General features: G+C 40.0%; 2 protein-coding genes across 2 annotated transcripts in view; both read right to left on the minus strand.

The window, feature by feature from the left end:
- Positions 1-15,390, minus strand: part of cnnm2b (cyclin and CBS domain divalent metal cation transport mediator 2b) — a 38,420-nt gene extending 23,030 nt beyond the window's left edge. The window contains exon 1 of the mRNA XM_023422015.2: positions 13,831-15,390. Within this exon, the coding sequence (XP_023277783.1) occupies positions 13,831-15,328 (1,498 nt within the window). The 5' untranslated portion in view covers positions 15,329-15,390. The remainder of the gene's footprint in view (positions 1-13,830) is intronic.
- A 1,053-nt stretch (positions 15,391-16,443) lies between these two features.
- Positions 16,444-22,087, minus strand: as3mt (arsenite methyltransferase). The gene is made up of 11 exons (XM_023421982.2): positions 21,969-22,087; positions 21,676-21,724; positions 21,359-21,486; positions 20,838-20,988; positions 20,357-20,493; positions 20,195-20,264; positions 19,966-20,047; positions 19,757-19,888; positions 18,368-18,507; positions 18,162-18,284; positions 16,444-17,153 (listed from the first exon to the last, which is right to left on the minus strand). Exons 1-11 carry the CDS (start codon positions 21,983-21,985, stop codon positions 17,046-17,048), a joined length of 1,137 nt encoding a protein of 378 aa, XP_023277750.1. The 5' UTR covers positions 21,986-22,087; the 3' UTR covers positions 16,444-17,045.
- Between the last annotated feature and the right edge of the window lie 865 nt (positions 22,088-22,952).

Here is a 22,952-nt window from a genome sequence, read left to right on the forward strand (position 1 = left end):
GTTGTTGAAAGGTCCCCTGGGTGGAGATTCCTTTGGGCCTCAGTCATAAGGAGAGGCATCAATGGGAAACCAGTGGGAATAAATGAATGGGCCTGTGGTCAGGTGCTGCTCTGTTATGTGAGTGTTGCAACTGCTGAATAGTGAGCACATCATACAATGATGACAAGAACTGGGGGTGTTTTTAAAGCAGCAAAAACACATGAAAGTAGAATTATGTTTGTGTAAGTTTGAACTTTTACATTTCTGAGTGTGAAATTGTCTCCACACAGCTACTCTTTTGGCACGGTTAACATAAGGACATGATGATTACTTGTCTATCAGAGAACTAAATAATTCTTTACTGCTGGCAATACATGTGCTGATAAAGTTTGACCACTAGTCTCATATTGATTTCTGATTTCTATCTTTATAGTTTGGAGGTAGTTGTAGGTTAGTATTAGTTAAAAGGACTGTGCATTTCAACAGAAAGTATACACAGTCTATCAGTGACAGACAAACATACTCTTTAAAGCTCTATGTGGAAACTTGATGCAATAGTGACACCCAGGACAGAAGGTCAGAATGCAGAAACTGCAGTTTGTTGCACTTTGGATTAAGTGTGCTATCTAGTGCTTGCAGATCACATAACATCAAGAAACGATAATAACTTTCATTTCTATTCATTATTGTTGCAAAAACAAAGCACTTCCTGTGAGGCAAGAAAATTGAAAGAAATCTCATGTCTGTGCATTAAATATGGAGCTAGAGTCGGGAGGTGTTTAGCCTAGCTTAGCATAAAGACTTGAAGCAGGGGGAAATAACTCACCTAGCTCTGCCAAAAGTCAAACAAAGTTCCAACCAACACTTTTAAAGCTCAATAACTATATATCTTGATGGTCTAATATGTATACAAAAGATATGTAAAAACCACAATATGTGTGCATATCTCAAAGTCTTGTCGTCACAGTGAGGCTGGCAGGTTTGGTACCACTGTTCCTGTAAAGATATCAAAACCCACATTCACTGATCTTGTCTGGCAACTTGGGCTATAGCTGAAGAAGCTGCACAGAATTACTGGACGGAAAGGTAAACTGTTGTTTTTATCAAGAAACAGTCATAGCATGTAAATCCCCCTAAAATATTTTTTATATACAAATGAGATACATTTTAATTTGTGATCATAAAAAGGTGTTGATAAGCATATATCTTGTTACTTTGGCTTATGTTTCTAGTCTTTATGCTAAGCTAGGCGAAACATTTTGACAGCGCTGCAGTTATAAGTAAGACCATGTAACATTTCTAAGACGAAATAATAAAATATTCCTCTTAAAAGTTGAACTCATGAGCAATAAAACAACCTTACTCATTTCAATACACACAGGGGTTCTGCTGCTACACTGTTATTTGGTCTCGTATGACCAGTAGCTTATGGTGGCTAATGTTAGCTAACGTTAGATATTTTTTGTGCAATTGATGTTACCATGGGGGTTATGGGTTACTGCCACACTGTGTTTTCATATATTACCAATGTTATTATCACAAACATAAAAGAAACAACTGATTCAGGAGAATCTTGGAAAATGAAGTGTAATTCAGTGAGTCATTAATTTGGAAATTTCTACTAGTGGCCTCAGTGGCTGCTGATTAGTGAATGTTACATATAGTCTTGCTTTAACACACATTACACACTGATACCAGTACTCTCATCTTATTCACAGAATGACGAATATAAACTATTCTGTCATTTCTGTGAAGACATAGTAAAATAAAAACATATATTTTTCAATATCTAATCATGTGTCCTTATGTTTATTGTTCTTTGTTTATTTATTTGTTATTGTTTTATTTCTTCATACATGCATAATATATTTAGCCTAAAAAAATATTAATATAGTCTAATAGTCTAATATATAACATAACTGTGGCTATATGATGGGGGAGGTTAGCTGGTGAGCTGGGCAGTTAACTAACCTTCCCATCATTTAAACCCACGCTTGACCGTTAGCTTGTGGGTCGTAGTAGCTCGGAGAGCAATATAAAGTAGGAGGTGTGTGTTTCGATGTCAGCTGCCAAAAACTTTGTTCACATTTCCAAAAGAGCAAGGTTGAAGTCTAATTTTCGTCATTTCTGCCTCATCCTCTGCCTCTTGATCCAACAACGCAGGACAGCAAAGTGTGGGTGGAGGCGAACAGTCCTGTGTAGCTACATGTGTCTGTAAAGGGCTGTACAGAGACATGGAGATGTTGTGTTTGAATCCATACATTACATTATGGAAGCTAAAGATGCTTTAACTGCTGTTTCACTGTAACTTTAAGCTAAACGTTTCATCACATCCTCTATAGTCATCTACAGCTAGTTACTTAGTAAATATTTTACTATGAAAATGTTACTCTAGAGAAAAGAGGTGTATTTTCTTTTATATATGGCACCTTTAAAGTTGAATAAAACACAAGATTTAGCTTATCTACCAGGTTGCTGGTAGAAGCAAATTTTGTTTCCAATAAATACTCATTAATTAATTAATTCACTTCATATTGTTTTTAATCCTTTACAAGCTCATATGGTAAAATGTCATACTGTATGAAAACAAGGGTGCAATAATGAGATGTGTAAAACGGAAACATACACTACACATTTTGTGGAGTGGAATTACTTGCTTGCAACAACAAACTTTACGAGGGAATCAAGCAATGATGTCACATAAGACCCTCACTACTGCAGCTGGATCATTTGATGCACTCGTCACTTGTGACACAGAAAGAGGAAGCTCATTTAACACCTGAAAACACGCATTTTTGGCACAGAGCACTTGGAGCTTTAAAACTCATAATTAATACCTCAATAAAAACAATTAGCCGGGGCGAAATCCTTAAAGCTAGAATGAGCTAAGTACTCAATAAAAAAAGCTCCCGTGCTTTGTGCAATAAGCTTTGAGAATGTGGGTTGTTGAGGAAAACATGAAACCTGCAAGAATGTCCTGCATCCTTGTGTTGTTTTTATTACATTACTCGTCCACACAGAATCATCAAGTTGCTACCGACAGTGATTAGACTTACTTATTTTTTAATTCTCAAACTTGGCTAAATAAATGCTCGAGATAAGAATATTATCATCATGTTTTTTTAATATAAATATGCACTCCAATCAAACACTCGATTTCATCCAGCTAGACAGCTGACTGGTTGTCACTACCACTTTAAATGATGACTTAGTAATGGTAGTTCATAGGGTATGAGTGGCTGCAGACTTACTGATGCGAAACTGAAACTAGTCTTCATCTTCAACTGTAGCTTAAAGGCTTGTTAGTTAGCATGTTAATATATTAACTTTTAATGAAAGTATCATAATAAGTTAGTGGTTAACATTTCAGTCAAAAAATACTAAACATTGTAGTGATGATTAATTATAATTATTACAAGTCTTTTGCCCATCAGTTGTTGTGTTAATTAAAATACTGCAACCCTGCCACAGTGGAAGTATGTGAACAGCCTTGAGCAAGGAGTGTCAATGAACACCACACAGTGTTTCCTGGTAATGATGTGAAATAATTCTTCTCAAACAATGGAGGTCTTGACCCCGTAACGCTCAAATGGCCATAAACACTGTTTCTCTTAACACCCTTCTGATGACTAATTAACCACTACTCATTAAATCACACCTTGCTTTAAACCTGTTACAAGTCTTTCCCTAAAGGGAAAAGCCACCCTAAAACAGAAGTGCTATTTCAATGATTTTAAAAAGTAAAGTCATCAACAGTCACAGACAGCTGTCTCCGGAAGCACAAGAACAAAACATCAAGACTTGAATTGACTAAAAAACTAACTAAAAACAACTAAAATCCTATATAAGCACAGCAAAGTTGCACAGCAAAATCACCATCTGCAATAGAAGCAAACAGGACAGGAATAATAATTCAAGCTGGAGGGTCAGCTGCGGATGGGGTTAAGACTTGGAGGCTGGATCTGGGTCTGGAGGGTCAGCTGGAGCAGTGGCAGGGGCCTGCAGCCCATAGTGGGGCTCTACTAGCAGTTTCCCCCCTTGCTGTTAGTTGGGAGACACCAGAGAGGGAAAAAGGGCAGGCATACCAAGAGAACTGAATGACCTAAAAATGAATCTGTGCATTTAGAGTAGAACCACATAAAGAGATATCTGGATCCTACCTGGCTCATATGTGCGTATGGATGTGGCACAAACAAAATCTAAAAGTGCATTCAATCTGATGTTTTCCTGTTTACACTTACATAACACCTGTGACAAAAGAATCTGAAGTGAGTTTCTGTTTTTTAACCAGGCAGTATAAGAGAAGCTACTAAAAGAGCTACATGTGGACCTAAGTGGCTACTTCAGATATTGATATATTCTTTCTTTGCTCTGTCATTTTGTAAAAAAAAAAAAAAAGATAGCAATTAACTGAAAGCTGTGACGCAGGGTAATTAATCTTAAAATAAATTGTTTTTTGTTGTGAATTGAAGTCTATTTTAGGTGGATTTTCCCTTTGATATCACTTTGGCAGTGAGAGGGCACGACATGGTCACATGCACTTTTGAGAATGACACTTCATGGCCCATTGGCTTATGCTAATAAATGCTTAGGGGTAGCTGGTGCCAATTTCTCAGAACCAAAACGGTGGTGTGAGAATTTTCCAAATGTGCCCAAAAATGACTTTCATTAGTTTCCCACAGACTTCTAACATCCATAGATCTTCATTAATAATTGAATCATAAGACATCCTATAAGAGTAAGTATAAAGTTGTGACGCACAATCCTTTTTGTTGTTTTACTTATTATTTATGTGCTTTGCAGGACCAGCTGAACTGAAACAGTACCACTGCTGAAGTCTCAGAAAAGTAGGCTCCATCAGCTGATTGTAAAAAGTGCTGGTGTCTTTCGGGCCTGTGAAGGGCCCGTCTTGGGCTTTTCCTCCTGCCAGTAAATGGAGAGACGGACAGTGTGCCTGGTGTTATCAATGAAGCCAGCCTCTTGGCTCTCCAAAAAGTGCAGCTTGGAAGGCGTCCATGGCAGGGCATTAGGCCTGGAGGTTTGTGTCGTTTGTAATTTATAACACTGAGGGAAATGGGCAAGAGGACAATATGGAGAGAAGAGGGAGAGAGGGAATGTGGGAGGAGGGGGATGGGACTTGCTGCACAAGCAAGTGGCTCTGCTTCCCTGAGTGTGCTGCACAGAGCCTGGTTACCAGGCTGACCAAGCTGGAGGGCTTTCTGTCCCTCTGTGAGGCACAGCCTGAATGGGCCTCCTTTTTCCTTTTGCTCAAGTCAGAGTGAGACATAAACTAGATAAAGATATAGTTGTATATACATACATGTACGTGCAAATGCAGAGTAAACTAACGGACAGAGGAAAGGAGTGCTTGATTTAATTATTTATTTATTTATTTTAATCGACTGTACTCACTGTACATGTTTGATAGAAGATGGTAGCAGCTTTCTGTGAATCAGAGACAACGTTCTTGTTTTGTTATAATACTCTACCACTTAACCAGTGTGACAGACTTTTACTGTGTGAAAAATGGGCCTGATTTTAACCTTGTATTTAGATGGATTTTCACAGATTTGCACATTTCAGCCTCTGCTAATAAGACATAATAATCACTGCAGCACTGTGACCATCATCATTATTCCTCTCTCCTCCTCCTAATCATCATACAGGGACACTAATTGCTGCAATTTCCCTTCATTTCATAAGAATGACATAATGCACAACACCCAAATTACCATGATAATATCTTAAAGACATAACTACAGTGAAAACAAACATATCTTTGACATTTTCCTCTCGCCAGAGACATGAAGAATATGGCTTTGAGCTAAAACACTACATTCACAGATTTTTTAAAATGTGAATTAAACTTTATTTGAGAGATGAGATCTGTCACTGAAAGCAAAACGAGCATTTTAAGTTCTCTCAACTTGATGACATTACAGATAAAGTTCTTGGTTTTGTGGTTTTTTAGCTTTGGGAGAGAAGTTGATGTTCACAATGTTGGCTGAATTGTCCCGAATTAACTTTGGTTACATTTCTAATTGTACTTCACTTTAGACTGATGAGATTTGCCATTAAATTCACAAATGCCTTGGACCATTCCATCAACACTGTACATATCAACAAGTCTTCCATAATGCCTGACACTAGAAACTCATAAAGTGATGCATCACTACACAAAAAACCAAAAAATGCTCATTTTGGCATTTATTTTATTTTTAAAATAATTGATTAAAGAATAGTATACACTGTATTTTAAAAACCAATAAGTTTCTGCTCAGTCTGTACCTCAGAAGTCAAATCCAGGCCTTTGCTCTAACTGAGCAAGTCCTATGTAGCCTGTGTTACACACATCACTCTTCAGCTGTTATGGTAACAGTGCTTCTATCATGTCAATTATAAAGCCTAAATACCCTGTTAACACCTTGGTCCTTCATAAACAGGTCCAGTGTGATCTCTGTTTTGGGAAACAGCTTATTAAAAGGAACGTGGGGGTGGCTGCATTCTCGATTGCATAATAACGAATTTTGCCCAGTAGTGCATGGCTACAGATCCTAGGCAACATGTGCTGGAAGCAGACTCAGCTCCATAACTACATCCACAACACAAAACTATCAAAGCCTTTCCGCAGGAACAGCCATCATCAGAGGTTACCAGAAATGAAATGAGTCACGAGTAAGTCTAAGGTTTTTAAGAAGAAAGGATGTGGCATGTACAGCTGGGCCAAAGAAAAAAAGCAGCCTTTGAAATATGTACAATATAGATATTTTTATCACTTGACTCAATAGAGTTCCCTGTTACTTTTTCCTTGGAAGATATTCAAACCAAAACAGACCTAAGAAATACAGTAACACCACTATACCTGTTCCAATGAGTGCCTCAGATTTATCCTTTCATAGAAGTACATTCATAAAAGCCCATTGTCACTCCACTATAAGCAGCCTTTAGATACATCACTGTTTCATACAAATACATCTGCCACACAGAGGCAAGAGGGCAGGATCACAGAGGATTAGATCAAAAGAAATTTGCTCTTCAAAGTGGTATTTCATAACAAGCCATCTTCAATGGACTTTTTGTCACAGGTTTGCCAAGTGAGACAATTTTGGAGGCTGAAGTAATTTCCAACTATTGCCAAATATAGCAAGCTGACTCTCACACAGTTGTTTGTATGGTGAACAACAAAAGCAAGAGTTGCGGGGCAGTACTGCACAATGAAATAGCCTACCTGAAAACATACTGGGCGGCACACAGAGCAAACGTTTTACCTTTTCACAACACTGGATGGTCAATCAGGACCACTGCAGACAGACTGCTCGGATGTCTGTGAGTTAAATTTGTGTTGTGGGTTGCCGGGAAGAAAATAAATGTAAAGAAAAGTCATAATGCCAGATCAGACAGGCTTTGGGAATGCACTGCTCCTAGATTCACACTCCTCAACTGTTGTACTAATCTGGTCTTAAAAGCCTACTCCATGTTGTACCAGAATCTGAAGAATGTAGGCCAATTCAAAAGCCAGTCTTTTAACACAACAAACACAAGAGTTCAATCCAGACAATATCTATATCACCAAAAGTCAATCAATCATATTCATTCGTTTATAATTTACATTACATTTAACTGAAATTTTGAATAGTTGTGATATTTAAATGTGAAATAAATTACATCACATGTGGAAGTTCGATAATAAAAAGACATAATGTCGCTATGTTCAACACAAGCATCCTATATTCCTACTTCCTACTATTCATGGATTTATTCCTTTACACAGTGAACAACAAATAACATTTGATTTTACAGTACTGCTAAGGGTTTCCTAAATAACACTAAACAGTGTTTTGGAACCACTTCTTTTCATTCATCTGTAAGAAAATCAACTTATAGAGACTTTGAACCCACTTGACAAAATCCATTAACATTTCATCACCTTCATTTCTTTGTCAACATTATGCTGTTTTGCCACTGACAGTTACTAGAAGGGAGCGTTTTGAAAACTACCTTTGGTGGTGAATTCAAGGACAATCTGAGGTAGATTTTGCAAAAATAAATAAATAAATAAACCCCAGAAGCCAAACAATGAGCAAACTTAAGTGGTAGGTTGTTTTTAAGCTTAAACTGAAACTGAAATTCTGAAAATGTTAAATGTTAAAACATCTTTAAAGCTGCACTAATCAATATAAACAATCAATCAAATTACTATATTTAATGTGTGAGGAGTCGCTTGTAGTGGTGAACCTGTCAAGAATTATCAAACAAATCTGCAGTTCTACAGAGCGTTTTAGCATTTTGGAGCATGTTTTGGCTTCTGAACAATGAACTCTGCTTTAAGCCTCGTTTGCATCAGGCAGCTGTGAACACACCTGCCCAGCACCAAACAGCAGACATACAGTGAGCAACTAGCTGGTGATATTTCTCCAGGTTTAAAGGGGCTTACATTTGCCAGGAGGCTGGATAAATGATTCCAAATAAATTCTAATGTTGCTACATATCTGTTGGATTTGTAAATAGGAAATGATTTGCTAATACATTCAACACAACAACTTTGAACTTTAATATGTTCACCTTGTTTTCAGCCAAGTGGTGGAAAAAAAATTGAGAAAAAAGCTTTAAACTCACCAACAGAATTTTTAAGACTGTCCTCTGAGCAAACACATTACCATATATCATAAGCCCAACTGTGACAAAAAGCAGAGAGAATGACATTTGGATCAACTGGTGAGTATTTCAAGTCTCTGCAAAATAATGCCTTGGAAAAACTGTTGGTAGTGATTTTGGGTAAATAGGCTAAAACATGCAAAACAGTTTGTGTGGTTCTTTAAATTGAGAGTCAATAGTACAATAGAGAAAGAGCTACCATACAACAGGTTGCTACAACCGCAGTTTTTGGTTTCTTTCATAAAGCGCTGCCAAATGGGGTTTGCATATAAATAAAACACAAAATACAGGTGCTAATAAATAGAGTAAATATTTGTTTTCATAACTTAAGTATGTAGTTGGGCTTCAGTGCCAAGAGGCAGGACAGGTTCCTGAATTAATGAGCACAAAACACAACTGATGTGATTTTTTAAAAAAGTCTTTAAATAACATTTTTTAAATGAACAACACTATGCTACACTGTTTGTAACATCTACTTGCTACATGTAAATACTTTTGTATCAAAAAACATTCCCAACAAGAGAAAATCTACTACTAATACCATCTCCTGTAACACAAAGTATAGTGAAAAGCAGACAACCTTTGATTCGAGGTAATTAGTTCTGATAAAGTGAGCGGCTGGCAGGAGAAGTCTTGCTGAGTTCAAAGGGGTGTCCCTCATCAGGAAACATTAAGTGTTCTTACCAACATGATGCCATTTAATCCCAACACTTGTTGCAGCGTTAGCACCAAGGGTTACCAGGCAAACACTCCAACACGCTTTCTAGACATTTGCTATGATACGCTCCACACAAACACCCAGAAAGAATAAAACCATCTGAAGCAAAACACAAAACTGCTGGAAGTATTTCAATAAGGCCATTAGAGAGAAAAATGAGTTTCACTTTAAGACAAAGTACTGAGCAAAGAGACCGTGAAGGCTGTTGAATCTGAATTAAGCATAGATTGGCCTATATTGCAGCAATCGGGAAACTAGTTCAAGACGTGCCAGGCCTCATGTAGGCTCTTTCACACTTGGGACCTTACTCTCAAACAGTGAAGCTTACATACGCTGGGCTATTTCGGTAATTTACCATTAGGATATTCTACAGGTTTTCAGATGAGTGAGGAGTACTGCTAATGTGAATGAAACCCCCCCCCCCCCCAAAAAAAAAAAACCCAAATTGGCAGCTTTAAAATGAGCGCTGTGTCATATTTGCACAATGGCTCGTAGACCTGTCATAACAGTGCAAATATGAAACACTACGCCAACAACAAGTGGTGCATAAACTAAATAAATGTATACACATAGTTTACGATTTGCAGATAAGAAGGAGTGAGTGTTTGAGTCTGTGACCTGTTTTTAGCAAGGCAGAAAGACAACTGAGGGGAAAAAAGTTCTCTTTGCTTCTGCTGGGTCAAGTCCCAGTTCCGCTCTGGACTCCCATATACAAGTTAGGCAAGTGGTCTGTCTTCCCCAGGGGCAGAAAACACAGTGTGGTGGAGAAGAATACCTGTGCATAACCTGATTTGAGGTCTCCAAACCCCCTCACAGTTGATGCCTTCCTCCTCTCCAAGGCTAGTTACCCTGCATGTGAGTGAGCGAATAACTTTCACTTTCAGAAATATCACACATAACTTGAAGTCAGAAGGGCAGCTAAATTCATGTTTCTGACTCAACTACTTGGTTGGCTCCCAAATGGCACACATTGACCCACTCATTAACCGGTAAACCTGCAGCTTGACAAGCAGCCCCTGGATGACAGTAATTGTTGCAATCGCAGACAGAGAGCAATTAATGAAGGGGTCAGAAGTTTCCAGAAGGGTGTCTGCCTGAATTAAAAAGCTCCCACATGAAGCTAACTGTAACCCCTGACCTAGGGCCTGGGTCGAGCCATGTAAAACTTAAGAATAGGCACGGAGCGAGGATCAAGATCTGAATTTTGAATAGCTTTCTTTGATATTTCTACTTTCTTTTGGGAAACATTAATTTAGTGTCATTTCTGGGTAGATTAGAAGTCTAAATGAATGGAAGAATGAGTATCATATGAGTATTATATGAGTATTGCAAGTTATGTAATGTTATAAAGTTCAGAATGTCAGCATAAAAGAATCCCCTACAAAATCCCAACTGTACAGAGAAAACACCTTGTCACAAAGTTCAGATCCAATGCAAAGCAACGCCAGCTGCTCCAACACAGTCTGTAATATGAGCAACATGTTGTGGGTTTTTCGTTTTTGTAACAGACTTCAGGCGACTATGCAGCTCTGCAAGCGGCATTAAATTAATTAACAATGACTTACAATACAAAGCACTTTGAACTGAGTGTGCGCTGCGAACAGAGCCAGATTGACAGGAAACTTTGACCCTGCAGCCCTCCCTACAACAGTTGCTTATGACTTCCATGAGAAGCTGAAAGGCGAATTCCCTCTGGCGCAGGGCCAGCCGCAGAAACACTCTGCCTCAGCCACTACACACCAGAACTGGACCTAAAAGATGAAGCATGTTGGCAATAAATGGTGTGAACATGTCACGTGTTTGCCTTTTAGTGGCAGGAAACAGAATTCACAAAATGCCACTAAGTTGAGTAAACAAGACAGATGCCTAAGCACAAACAATTAAACTGCCAGTTGATTTTAACCTCAGTCAGAGATGCACTTACTACACGTTTTATATAAAGCTTGTGCAGACGTGACATGTTGAGCGTGACTTCATTTATGTTTCAGGTTGTTATTCAACAACTATCAGCTAGGGCTACATTATTGGACTAATTAATATTATGGTAATCATAACAAAAACCTGTTTTATAGTAGCTAACATACCTGCTAGCATGCAGGATAATGATAAAGATATACTTCTTTGTGTGTAGTAAAAACATTTAAAAAACATTTCCACCCATGCTCACAGTTTCAAACACAAAGTGTGCACGAAGTTGTACGACTGACAACATTAACTCTAATTTAGACGTGGTAGACGTGTTTAGATGTGTTACACAGACTCCAGCATGTACCAGGACCCAGATGAAGGTCATGTACATAGTTAGCAGGTATGTAATTAGTGTTTGGGTTAAACAAAAGATGAGAAGTGACCTGATGCACTGGGGTATGTGGTGAGGGCAGCAGAAGCACACACACATGCCCCAAACCAAAACAACACCTTGGATGGAAATTTAAGATTTTGTGAATAAAGTTCATTACATAGATGTGCTAATACTATTAATCTACCACACAGTCTATAACTCTATTTCCAAATATTCCTCCAGACTACATGACTGACTACACTTTACTTAATAGCTCATTTAGTTTAACTTTAGCATTAATGATTTAGACAACAAAATAACGGGTCATGACAACTTCTTCAAGTCAAAACAACTGATAACAAAGTAGAGCAGCAGTCTGTTGCCGGTCACTGATCCTGCACCAGCACAGCAAACTTTGTTGTCACACTTCAGTAATAAACACTTATTCCAAGCTTTCGCAGCTATCGACAAATTATTTTCTCAATTCATTTACCTAATTGTTTTGTCTATAAGATGTCAAACAATAGTGCGATATGCGCATTATAATTTCCCTGTGTCCACGGCGTCGTCTTCATGTTACTTGTTTTGTCTGACCAGCAGTCAAAGCCCTAAGATATTTAATTCACACAAACATAGACACGCAGGGGCACACAAGCACAGAGCACCTTGACCATCAGCTGTTCACAATCAACTTTAACATAAAATAAAATGTAACAACAATGAGGTAAGACATACTGCATGGGGTCATGTTCTGTAATATTATTATTGTAATAATATAACATGAGACAATGCAGTACAATAACTGTTACTTTACTCAGAAAACTAGTGCATGTCTGTAAATAGTTAGCTGTGATGAAAACAAACAAACCCCCACAACTAGTATATTATGTAATACTAATTTGGCATGGAGAACTACACCTAATTTCTGGTAATGGAGCTCAATGATTTGTTCTGCCCCCAATTAATCCTCTTAAAGTAAAGTGAATATTCTAATGAGCATGCAATGCCTCAATCATGCTTTTTTCACATTTTAAGTATTAATAAATCAGCTGCTGAACAGGTATGCCTGTGTGACACTCTTATAGCTGAATATTTGGCCATAAAAAGAGAAGAGACTTGTACCAAATCTACAAACACTGCCAGGAATAACTAAGTAGATGTGTATAAGAGACAGCGCATACACACACACAACACATGGGGGGCTCGAGGGTGTTAGAGGCTGTTATTCATTATCCACACGACTGCATTCCAGGGCTGGGCAAAAGGAGTTATCGCCACCATCACTCAGAGGCAAGCACATGAGAGGTAGAGAGGGATTTAAGCAGGTTCTCAAACAAGATGCCCCCACCTGATAACCTTAGCATTGCCGTTGCACCATTCCCACATGTCCTAATGCATTCACAAATCAGAGAGAGATGGAGGGAGGGGGAAAGAGTAAAAAAAAGGTGAATGAATGAGAGGAGGTCAAGGTAAGAGGAGGAAAGCAAGACAGAGAGCATGAGGAGAGAGAGAGAGAGAGAGAGAGAGAGAGAGAAAGAGACCGTGTGAACATTAACACTGAATGGAAGCGATGGAGAAAGATAAGGACACCTCCTCCTCCCCTTCACAGGAAGTGGCCAGTGAAGCTGTGGCAAGTGCACCTCACTACTGATGTGGCTGCTTCAGTGCTTTGTGAGGCAGGCCTGATAAGAAGTGCCTAAACAACCCCATCCTCCTCCCCTCTCTCTTTATCCTTCACTACCTGGAATTTCTTGTGAAATCTTGTAGGGGACAAGAATTCCTCATCCTCCTCCTTTTATTCCTGAAAATCAGGTTTTAGACATTTTGGATTCACTAAACACAGCTTGACCTATAGATGGACAGAGCAGCACAGGCATTCAGTGCATACTGAAGGAAAGAGCTGTGGCTCCTAGTATTATAATACCTGATGTAATATTACATAACTCTGTGTGTCCTGCCAATTCCAAGGAGAGGGTGGACAGGTGAACGGCTAACCTGTTTGTGCAATTAACTTTATCACTTGAGGATCAAGAGGGCTCTCTGGCCCTTTTATATAGTGAGCTTTTCAATTGGCATTAGAACAATAGATATAATGTCATATTTAGGTGTCAAGGTTTGATCTGAGTCAACTGAAAACTTTTCACACTCACAGTTTTAATAAAGGAGAAAATATGGCTGGTGTAACTAGCTGTCTCACCTTTTTTAAACTCCTCCAGCATTGCATCCAGCTTGGTGTCATTGAACACAAAATGCAACGGGTGGCTGTAAAACTTAGTGATGGTTTTGAGTGGGGTGCAATCATCCGGGTCCACAAAGGCCAGGTCCTTGACGAAGAGCAGATCCACTATGTTGGACCTCTCGCCCTCGAAGACCGGGATGCGCGTGTAGCCGCTCTTCATGATCTCGGACATGGTGTTAAAGTCGAGGGTGGCATCCCCAGGGATCATGAAGCAATCTCTCAGCGGCGTCATCACGTCCTCCACGGTCTTAGTCCTGAGCTCCAGCGCACCCTGGATGATGTTCAGCTCCTCCTTCACCAGGTCGTTGTAGGGGTCCGTGACGCGCAGCATCTCCAGAAGCTTCTCACGGTTGTACACGGTTCCTATCTCCTGTCCGAGCAGGTAGTCCAGAAGCTTGCTCACAGGGTAAGAAGCGGGGAAGGTGAGCAGCATGAAGAACTTAGTGAGGAATATGGTGTTGGCACCGACCGCGAGGCCATGTCTGGAGCAGATGGCCTGGGGCACGATTTCTCCAAAAATTACAATTCCAATGGTGGACATGACCACCGCAATCAAACCCGAACCGGCGATATCATCCAGCAGGATTGTCAGCGTGGTGTTCACCAACACGTTCCCGAGCAAGAGCGAGCAAAGCAAGTAATTCCCTTGGCTCCTGACCGGCTCTATTTTTTTGGCGTAATTCTTCTCCCTTTCCGTGCCGCAGTTCTGGACTATCTGGAGCTCCATGGGGTCCAGAGCCATGAGCCCCAGGTTCAACCCGCTGAACATACCCGACAGGCAAAGCAACATGGAGATGAAGATAACCTGGAGCCAGAAAGGCAGCAGAAACTTTTTCTCCTCCACCACTATCACTTTGGTGTCATCCCCATCGTGGTAGATCCAAGTGTTCTCCGTCCACGGGTCGTGCATCCCAGCCACAGCCGGTGTGGAGGTGGCGATGCAAAGGTAATACGCTTTACTCCTCTCCGTCTTTCGCAGAGGTTTGACCTCAATTTCAACTATTCCGGACGTCTTTCGATTCAGGATGATGTTGGGCAATATAATTATATCCGAAGTCCTAATGCCGCAGGGATGCAAGCCGGACGGGTCCTCTTGGCTCTGGTTATCCCCCGAGGAGCTGTCAACGCTCCCTACTGCCCGGCTCCGCTCATGTTCCGTGAAAGCAATTTTGGACCAGGTCTCGTTGTTGATGTTCTGCCCATACACCCTTAATTTCACCCGAGACCGCTCACTCACCCGCAGGTAGCCCTTATCCATGAAGGAAATGTCGTCCGTGTCCTCCAGTCGGAGCCCTATGATGACGGTCTCCTCGGACCCTTCCTTGCCACTTGTCGGGGCGACACAACAGCCAGTGACAGTTAAGAAAATCATCGCCAAAGCTCGGACCCGGTTAAGTGACGCCATTTTTGTAGCAGTGGGTGCTTGGGATAACGGCTCTGCCATATTGATAACCATTGGCAACCAACCTCCTGAATGAAAAGGGCTGTTAAAAATCAAAGCCAGTCGGAGTCCGCCTTCATCTCCGCCGAGGGTTGCCGTGACTTGTGCATCGGGACCTGCTCGTTCCCACTACGTGTCCGACACTGATGACTCGCGAGCGCAGGCTTATGGGCCAACTCGTGCCTCCCCTGATGTCCCCGAGACAGGCGACGGCGGCGACCAATCAGAAGGGTCCGCTGGCCAGGGGGCGGGGTGTTCGCAGCCTCCTTGGCGAATCAAATTCCAAAACAAGTGCACCTCATGTTAGGAGACAGACAGGACTCTACTCGTGACTTTTTTAACATATACCCTACTACAGGAGATAACCACTGTACATGACTAAAATATACTTGTCAGTTTGACATACCACTTAGGATGGATGCAACCACTTTTACAATAAAATGCAATTCAGTACTCAAAAATACAACCACATAATGCTGCATTTATCTTCAGGCTGTCAGATGGTAATGTTTGTTTTTCATTTATTTATTTTTTACATTGCATTACACATTTTATTTTATGGCATGCTGATGCTCTTTTGTCCTACTGCAGTAACCCAAATCTCCCCTTTCACTCATTGTTCCAAAACTTTGTGACCTGTGACCCCTTAAAATGAAGTACCATCTACTTGTTATCCCTCCCGGCTGGTTAATATAGGTCTTTAATTTGGATGTGGGTGAGTTATAAGCAGTTCAACCAAAGAATAATTTTTCGTTGTCAGATTGTTTAAATTGAAAGATTTGAGGAGAAATCTGAAGATGTGAAAATATTCAGTGTTTCACAATGAAAAGCAAAAGCAGATTACAGTTTTTTAAAAACACAATTTTAAAATAATAATTACTCATGTAATCTTATATAATAATTTCTTATCCTCTTAACCATATTTGATCTGTCAGTCTTGACACCCAGGTTGTGAACTATTGCCATTACAGTATATAGTTACAGTGTCTATACACCAGTGGCCAACTTTCTGTATCTACAGGCCTATTTCAAATACAAATTGCATTATTCCTGGCTTAAAAGCTCTTTATGCAGTATTCATGTTAAACCCAAAAAAAGATATGTGCAAAAATGGAAATAGGATATTCAACTGATTGAAAATATTTATTTTCCCTTATTAGAAATAACCACATAATAATTAACATATTTTATATATAATATAAAAATCAATAATAATAGTAATTAGAAAAAATCGTTAAATTTAGAGGTATTGAAACTGAACTAGTCATTTGTTGGCAAAGATGGAACAATCATCATGAAGGTGTGACTAGCACAGATTCAGATGTTCAAGACAACAGATAAATGTGGAAAATAATGAGCTTTAAAGAGAAGACAACAAAGTATTTTGAAGTGTCCTATGTTCACTGCCAAAGTCATTTTGTTTAAGCAACATTGTTATCTGAATAAATCAAATTCTGTTTTTTCAGTTTTTTCCACCAGAGGAGACTGAGTGGGAAGTGTGCACAGAACAACCACAATACATGTTTATTTGTAAGTAAGGATTCATTTAAATTGCTGCAACTGAATATAAAAAATAATAATAATAATTATCAATTAAATAAATATTATTTCAGTCATGTTAATTATCAAATTCAAGTCAACATATTGACACTGCACAAGGCACAATTGATTTAGTACATAGTCAACCATCATCAAGGTGCTGGTGCTGGGGTGCTCTGTGCTCTTCCAACCATCACTTGCAGCAGGCAGCAGACTGTGTGCTGCAGCACCCCCCTGTGGCTGAACCTGGACTCTGTTTCTCCAGCTGAAGGACCAGCTCGAAAGGATCCACAATGTCAGCCTGTATTAATAGGTCAACAAGGTAGAAATCATTAGGAGATTACAACCTGTGTTCGGTTTCCTTTGAAGTGTTACATAATACCTGCGTTTCATCTCAATTGTAAGAAATGTAGAAAAGTTTCTTATTTTCCAGCATTCATCATCAGTTAATATGATGAACATTGTGTATAACAGCAGAATAAAATGTTGTTGTACACTTAGCTTTTAAATGAATGTTTACTGCTGGTGTACAACTCAGTGTCTCTGTTATCAGACACTGGTTGTTCATTATATCAGCATTTCACAGTAGCTGTGCTTTTTAGAACAAGACCAAAGGCTTTTTATTGCTATTATCACCAACTGGCCGCGTTGATTGAAATAAAGCATCTCGGTCCACATTTCACTTCAGAGGGGCAGTCCAAAGGTTAAACCAAGGGACAGATTTTGATAAATCACTGAGATTTCTAGTTTACTTCATTGCTCCACAAAAACAAAATGAAAACCCATCAATAGCAGAATGGAATTGTCATGAGTGATAAAAGGATTAGGGTAGTCACTGAAAAATGTATAGTGGTGGGTGTGTGTGTGTGTGTGTGTGTGTGTGTGTGTGTGTGTGTGTGTGTGCAGAATGACCATGAGAGCTGATAAGATGGTATTCTATTAGTTGAGAAGGGAACATTCCTTCCTGTTCAAGGTTCCCCAGCATGACTCCACAGTCTGGTTATGACTCCAAGACAGCTGCTTGACCTTGTGCGTGTGGATGTGTGTGTACGTATGTTTGAGTGGGTATGTGAGTGAGTGAGTGAGTGTGTGTGTGTGTGTGTGTGTGTGTGTGTGTGTGTGTGTGTGTGTGTGTAAGAATTTGCAGCATGCGTCCTGGTGCACACATGCATGTGTGACTGTGTGCACTCTGGGCTCTCTGGGTGTGTCACACACTTCAAACTAATACTACAAACATACTGACCTCTAGCGCTCAAAGACAAATTCGACAAACACATTTCACATGTAAGAATTTAGTTGTGACACTGACCTTAGGTTTGACTCCACAGGGCCCACAGGGGCCTCCAGGTGGCTGGAAAGTGAAGTCCTCCGCAAATCTAGAATGGGTCAGGATGCTGGCCATCTCTCCATCCACCTCCACCACTTCACTGACCTGTGAAATACATATTTGACACCATTTAACATACAGTACATGTGACATTTAACAGCTTCACCTGTACTGCAGGATCTACAGACCTTGAAAGTGTACTGACAGTCAAACTGGAAGCTGTCCTCCACTCCAGTAATGTTCCCATTATATATAACCTGACAGGGCTTGGTGTTGCCTTTGGGGACCTTAAACAGGCGGTACGTGGCAGAGACAAACTTGAAGTCACCTGTATTGCCAGAATCGGTAAGAGAGAATTAAATGAAATGCAAAAATCTATGTCATGTGCACTACAAATACTGAACTGTTAACCCTTAGGCTGTGTTGCACAAACAGTGATAGCCAGAGTTAAGTAGAAGTCACCTTTATCATACATGAACCCGAATTAATCATTACACAGAGCTGTGCTGTGTAAATTAAATCTAACCCTTGCTTTATAAGTCTAAATGAGTCATAATCATATGTAATTATGAAAATCTAAAACTAAAGACAAGTTTCAGTGAATAATGAAGACACCATTCACATTAGCAAAAAATTACAAAATGACACCTTCTTAAAAATAATAGCATAGATATTAAAATTACACAATTTGGTACCTAATGTTTAATATACCTGCTACGTATATATAAAACACTGCAAAAACTGAAAATGTTAATTTCAGAATTCACATTAAAAATTTTGGTAGAAGTGTTTTAATGTCTTGGATTATTTCCTGTTATATACAAAAACAGTTCTGTACAATTATTTCTTGTATACTAACTGCCATGGTCCACTGTCAAAATTCCTACAGAGTGTATATTTCATTCCATAAACATGAAACTCCTCTGAGAAAACTTGTGGCCCAGTAGGTATTTAGTGACCAGTAAAACATTGCTATCAAGAAAAAATATGATGTATGGCTTTATTTGTCCCTTAGGAGTGAGGGAAACGGTAAATGTGTTGTTACTCATAAAATTAAACCAAATGACCTATCACTTAACCTGCACAAACCTTACCAGGAGTACACACCAATGGTACATTAACACAGGGGATTCCACTTATTAGGGCTAATTAGACCTCTTCCAAGGACTGCGTGGTCGTGTGCAAACTGTGCTTGGTTGCAATCTCTGTCACTCCCTCGTTAGCTTTGTTGCATCTGTTACTGTGAGACAGTATTGGTTTACCTCCCATAATTCTGCACCCTCTTCAACGTGAGCAGAAGTCTAATTAGAAAGAATAAGTGGAAACAACTGTGTTGGTGGACAAGAATTTTAGTTTTTGCTTCAATCTAAGGTGAAAATAAACAGTAATGCATAATTAGAAAAGGCTTCAATTGACTTGGATATAATCATAAAATGTGTTGAACAAAAAGCAGTTTGATCTACTTTTATACTATTATTGCTCATTAGTGCAACCCACCCTGAGCCAAGCAGATACAGAAACAGGCAAATACACAAAAAGAAATAAATATGTCTCAGAGAGAGGAAATAGCATCAAACCCAGGACATCCTCCAGCTCTTTGTTGTCGACAGTGATGACACTGGCTGTAACCAGCCGTGGGGGACTGAAGCCCACTTCCTCAGCCAATCGTAGCAGATCCTTCCACCAGAGCGCACCGCCAAGGCACTCTCCTGCCAAGACAAACCACACTCTCATATTCTGTCAGGTGACTGTGATCCTTTATGGCAGTAGCATTAATCCGACATACCCCACAGCACTTTGTGATTTTTAATTTCCTCTGTTAGTCTTCCACTGCTGTAGACGTCACTGAAGTACAGCTCGCCACCGTTCTAATGATCAACAGAGGGAAAGTGTATGCAGTGAGTATAAATGCAAATAGATTTAATGTCTCATAATTAAAGCTTTTTTTTTGCCATAATTTATGGCATTGTTGTCATGTTATGTGAGATTTGATTAAAAAGTCTAAAGCAGCGTACCTTTAGTACACTGTAGGCTTCAGCCAGGACTTGCTTCTTGTCTGGAGACAGATTCACCACACAGTTGGAACTAAGGGATGGCAGAGAATCAACATTTCAGCACAATATCTCAAGAATTACACAGTATTAAAATATGATACTGAGGTAACAAAGACATCTTACATGATGATATCAAATGAGCTCTTTTCCAGACCCGCCTTCGTTAGGGCCTCAATGTAGCCCTGGACAAAACTTACATTGGGTTTCTTGTAGCCAAACTCTTGCATGTGGTGGTCCACATATGTCCTGGCCACTTCAAGCTAGAAGAGACCACAGGCTATGAAGTCTCTGTTGGGGGTATGTTAGATTTTTAACAGTCTTGTGGTTCTGATTGTCTAGGAGGCTACGCTTGGCTGCATTTGAAGCTTAGCGCACAGCAGTAAATTACAAGCTATTTGATCAGAGAATGAGTCTTGAACAGTACATAAATACCGAGGAGCAGACTTTTGTCTTCCAGCTTACAAGCCAGTGACAGCCTTCAATAATGTTCATTAGGACTATTTTTTAGGTTGACCATACATCATTTAACCACAAGCGACATGTATGCATCAAGATGCTACTGCAACCAATCAGTGAGACATACTGTGAAGCTAATGTACAGTACCTGGCCCTCAGTCATATCAATGCCAGTGACATGGCCCTTCTCGCCCACCAGCTGACTCAGCATGTAGCAGTCCCTCCCACTTCCACTGCCCAGGTCCAGTATCCTGCAACCCTCCAGACACTCTGGCACCACCAGACCACAGCCATAATACCTGAAGTAGAAATAAACACAATGTAAGTATCTGTGTTTCTTCCCCTGAGCCATCAGAACTCTGACTCTGACTCCACAAACTTGCACTCACAACCATCATCTGCTAACCTATTTTAAATCACCACCATCTTAATATTCACTGTAAATATAATTACCCAAAGCACTTTTCTTCTTTCTTCTTTTAAGTGCAATATCTTTATTGTTGTCCTTTTGTCTCTATTCTTGTGTTTCTTTTTCTGTACTGATCAGAAGTAGCTCTCCGAATTCCGTTGTATATCTGTACAATGAAAATAAAGGCTTTCTATTCTATTTCTATTCTATTCTTGCAGTGTGAATACAAGAGGAGACAGTGCAACAGCAGCCCTACAAACCTGGCAGTCACTTCATGGTGCACTTTGTTCAGAGCCTGGCGGATGAAGGCAGGTATGGGCGTAGCTGGAGCCACACAGGCGTTGCTCTGCAGGTCTGAGGTTTTCTGCAGCCTCTTGCCATAATAATCCTGTTTGAGCACAGACATGTCAGCAACAGTGTCTCCTCTTCATACAGCGGGTTGTCATCAGTTAGTACATAACAGGTAGTTTGGCAGTGCAGAACTGACCAATAACACACCGTTTCAAAGCAGTATTTACGTTTTCGTTACAGAACACAATTGAACTACAAAAATATGATTTGATGCACGTTAAATCACCTTGACATCCACGTGAACGGTGCTATCGATGAAACCTTTGGCACGTGCACTTGAAGAAGAAATTATTAGTTAGCTACACGTTAACTTCGAATTACATGCTTAGTTAACTGTGCACCAACTAAGTTGCGCTCCACAAGTTTTAAGTATAATAGTGTAATACCGTGATATTATGTCACTCAACTAACTTTATCTCTCTCGTGAATTTTATGGGTGAAGGTTCAAATCTGTCACATGCCACTCGTTCAACTTAAAGTGCTGCATGAAAATGAGACGATGTACGAGGCAGTTCTTACCTGTGTTCTTCGGCCATTGACTCGGAGGGAGTACAGCAGACTTCGACAGAGAGGGGAACGTTGGATTAGACGTAGACTGTGCGTTTGACAAGGGAAGTCAATGCGGAAGTGCCTCAACGTGCAATACCACTGAGGGCCGCTAGGGGGCGGGCTCTTAACAGGCTCCATAAAAATGTGTTTGAGTGGTTTAAATTGTCTCCTTCTGATCAGTGTGCTGTAGTCATTTTGAGAATTATTCCATAACTAATTAGTTATTAGGGCCTCAAAGAGAGGTAGCCTATGGATGGTTTGATTGACATGCCTGGTCTGGAAGGACTGACAACAAGAAACCAAGTCTGAAAAGAAAACCTGGGGGCACTAAAGAGAAAGGAAAGCACTGTGGATTAACAAAATGTCAAATTTTTAGCATGGGAGAACGAAGAAAGGCACTAAAACTGGGTGGACTGCCCCAGGGAAAGATGATGCTACATTCTGCTGAAACATTTAAGTATGTAGTGGCTGAAGAAGTTGTTAATGTTATTCAATCAAATGTGGGAAGAGGGAAGAGTCCCAGGGAGCTGGAAGGAAACAATAATTATTGCACCAAGTAAACCTGGTAAGGATGCCAGTAATCAAACAAAATACAGGCTTATTGCCTTGACATCGCATGTTTGTAAATTGATGTGGTGGATGGTCAATGGAGAAAAGAGGTATGATGGCTACATACCAAAGTGAAGAAGAAGGGGCACTATGGATCGAGTTGTGTCTGGACTAGAGGATGAAGTAAGAAAAGCTCAAGTAAACAAAGAGTCAGTGGCCACAGTGTTTTTTTGTGTTGAAAAAGCACATGACATGTTATGGTGAGAGAGGCTGTTGATCAAATTACGTTATGGGAGTCAGAGGGAGCGTTTTCATCGGGATAAAGGACTGTCTGAGCGGTATATCCATCCATGTGAAAATAGGGTCAGACCTTTCAAGCGAACATGTTGTAGAGAATGGAAGGAA

This window comes from Seriola lalandi, unplaced genomic scaffold (genome assembly GCF_002814215.2).
Source record: "Seriola lalandi dorsalis isolate HSWRI2012SDOR001 ecotype SW California unplaced genomic scaffold, Sedor1 jcf7180002054678, whole genome shotgun sequence".
NCBI classification, from domain to species: domain Eukaryota; kingdom Metazoa; phylum Chordata; class Actinopteri; order Carangiformes; family Carangidae; genus Seriola; species Seriola lalandi.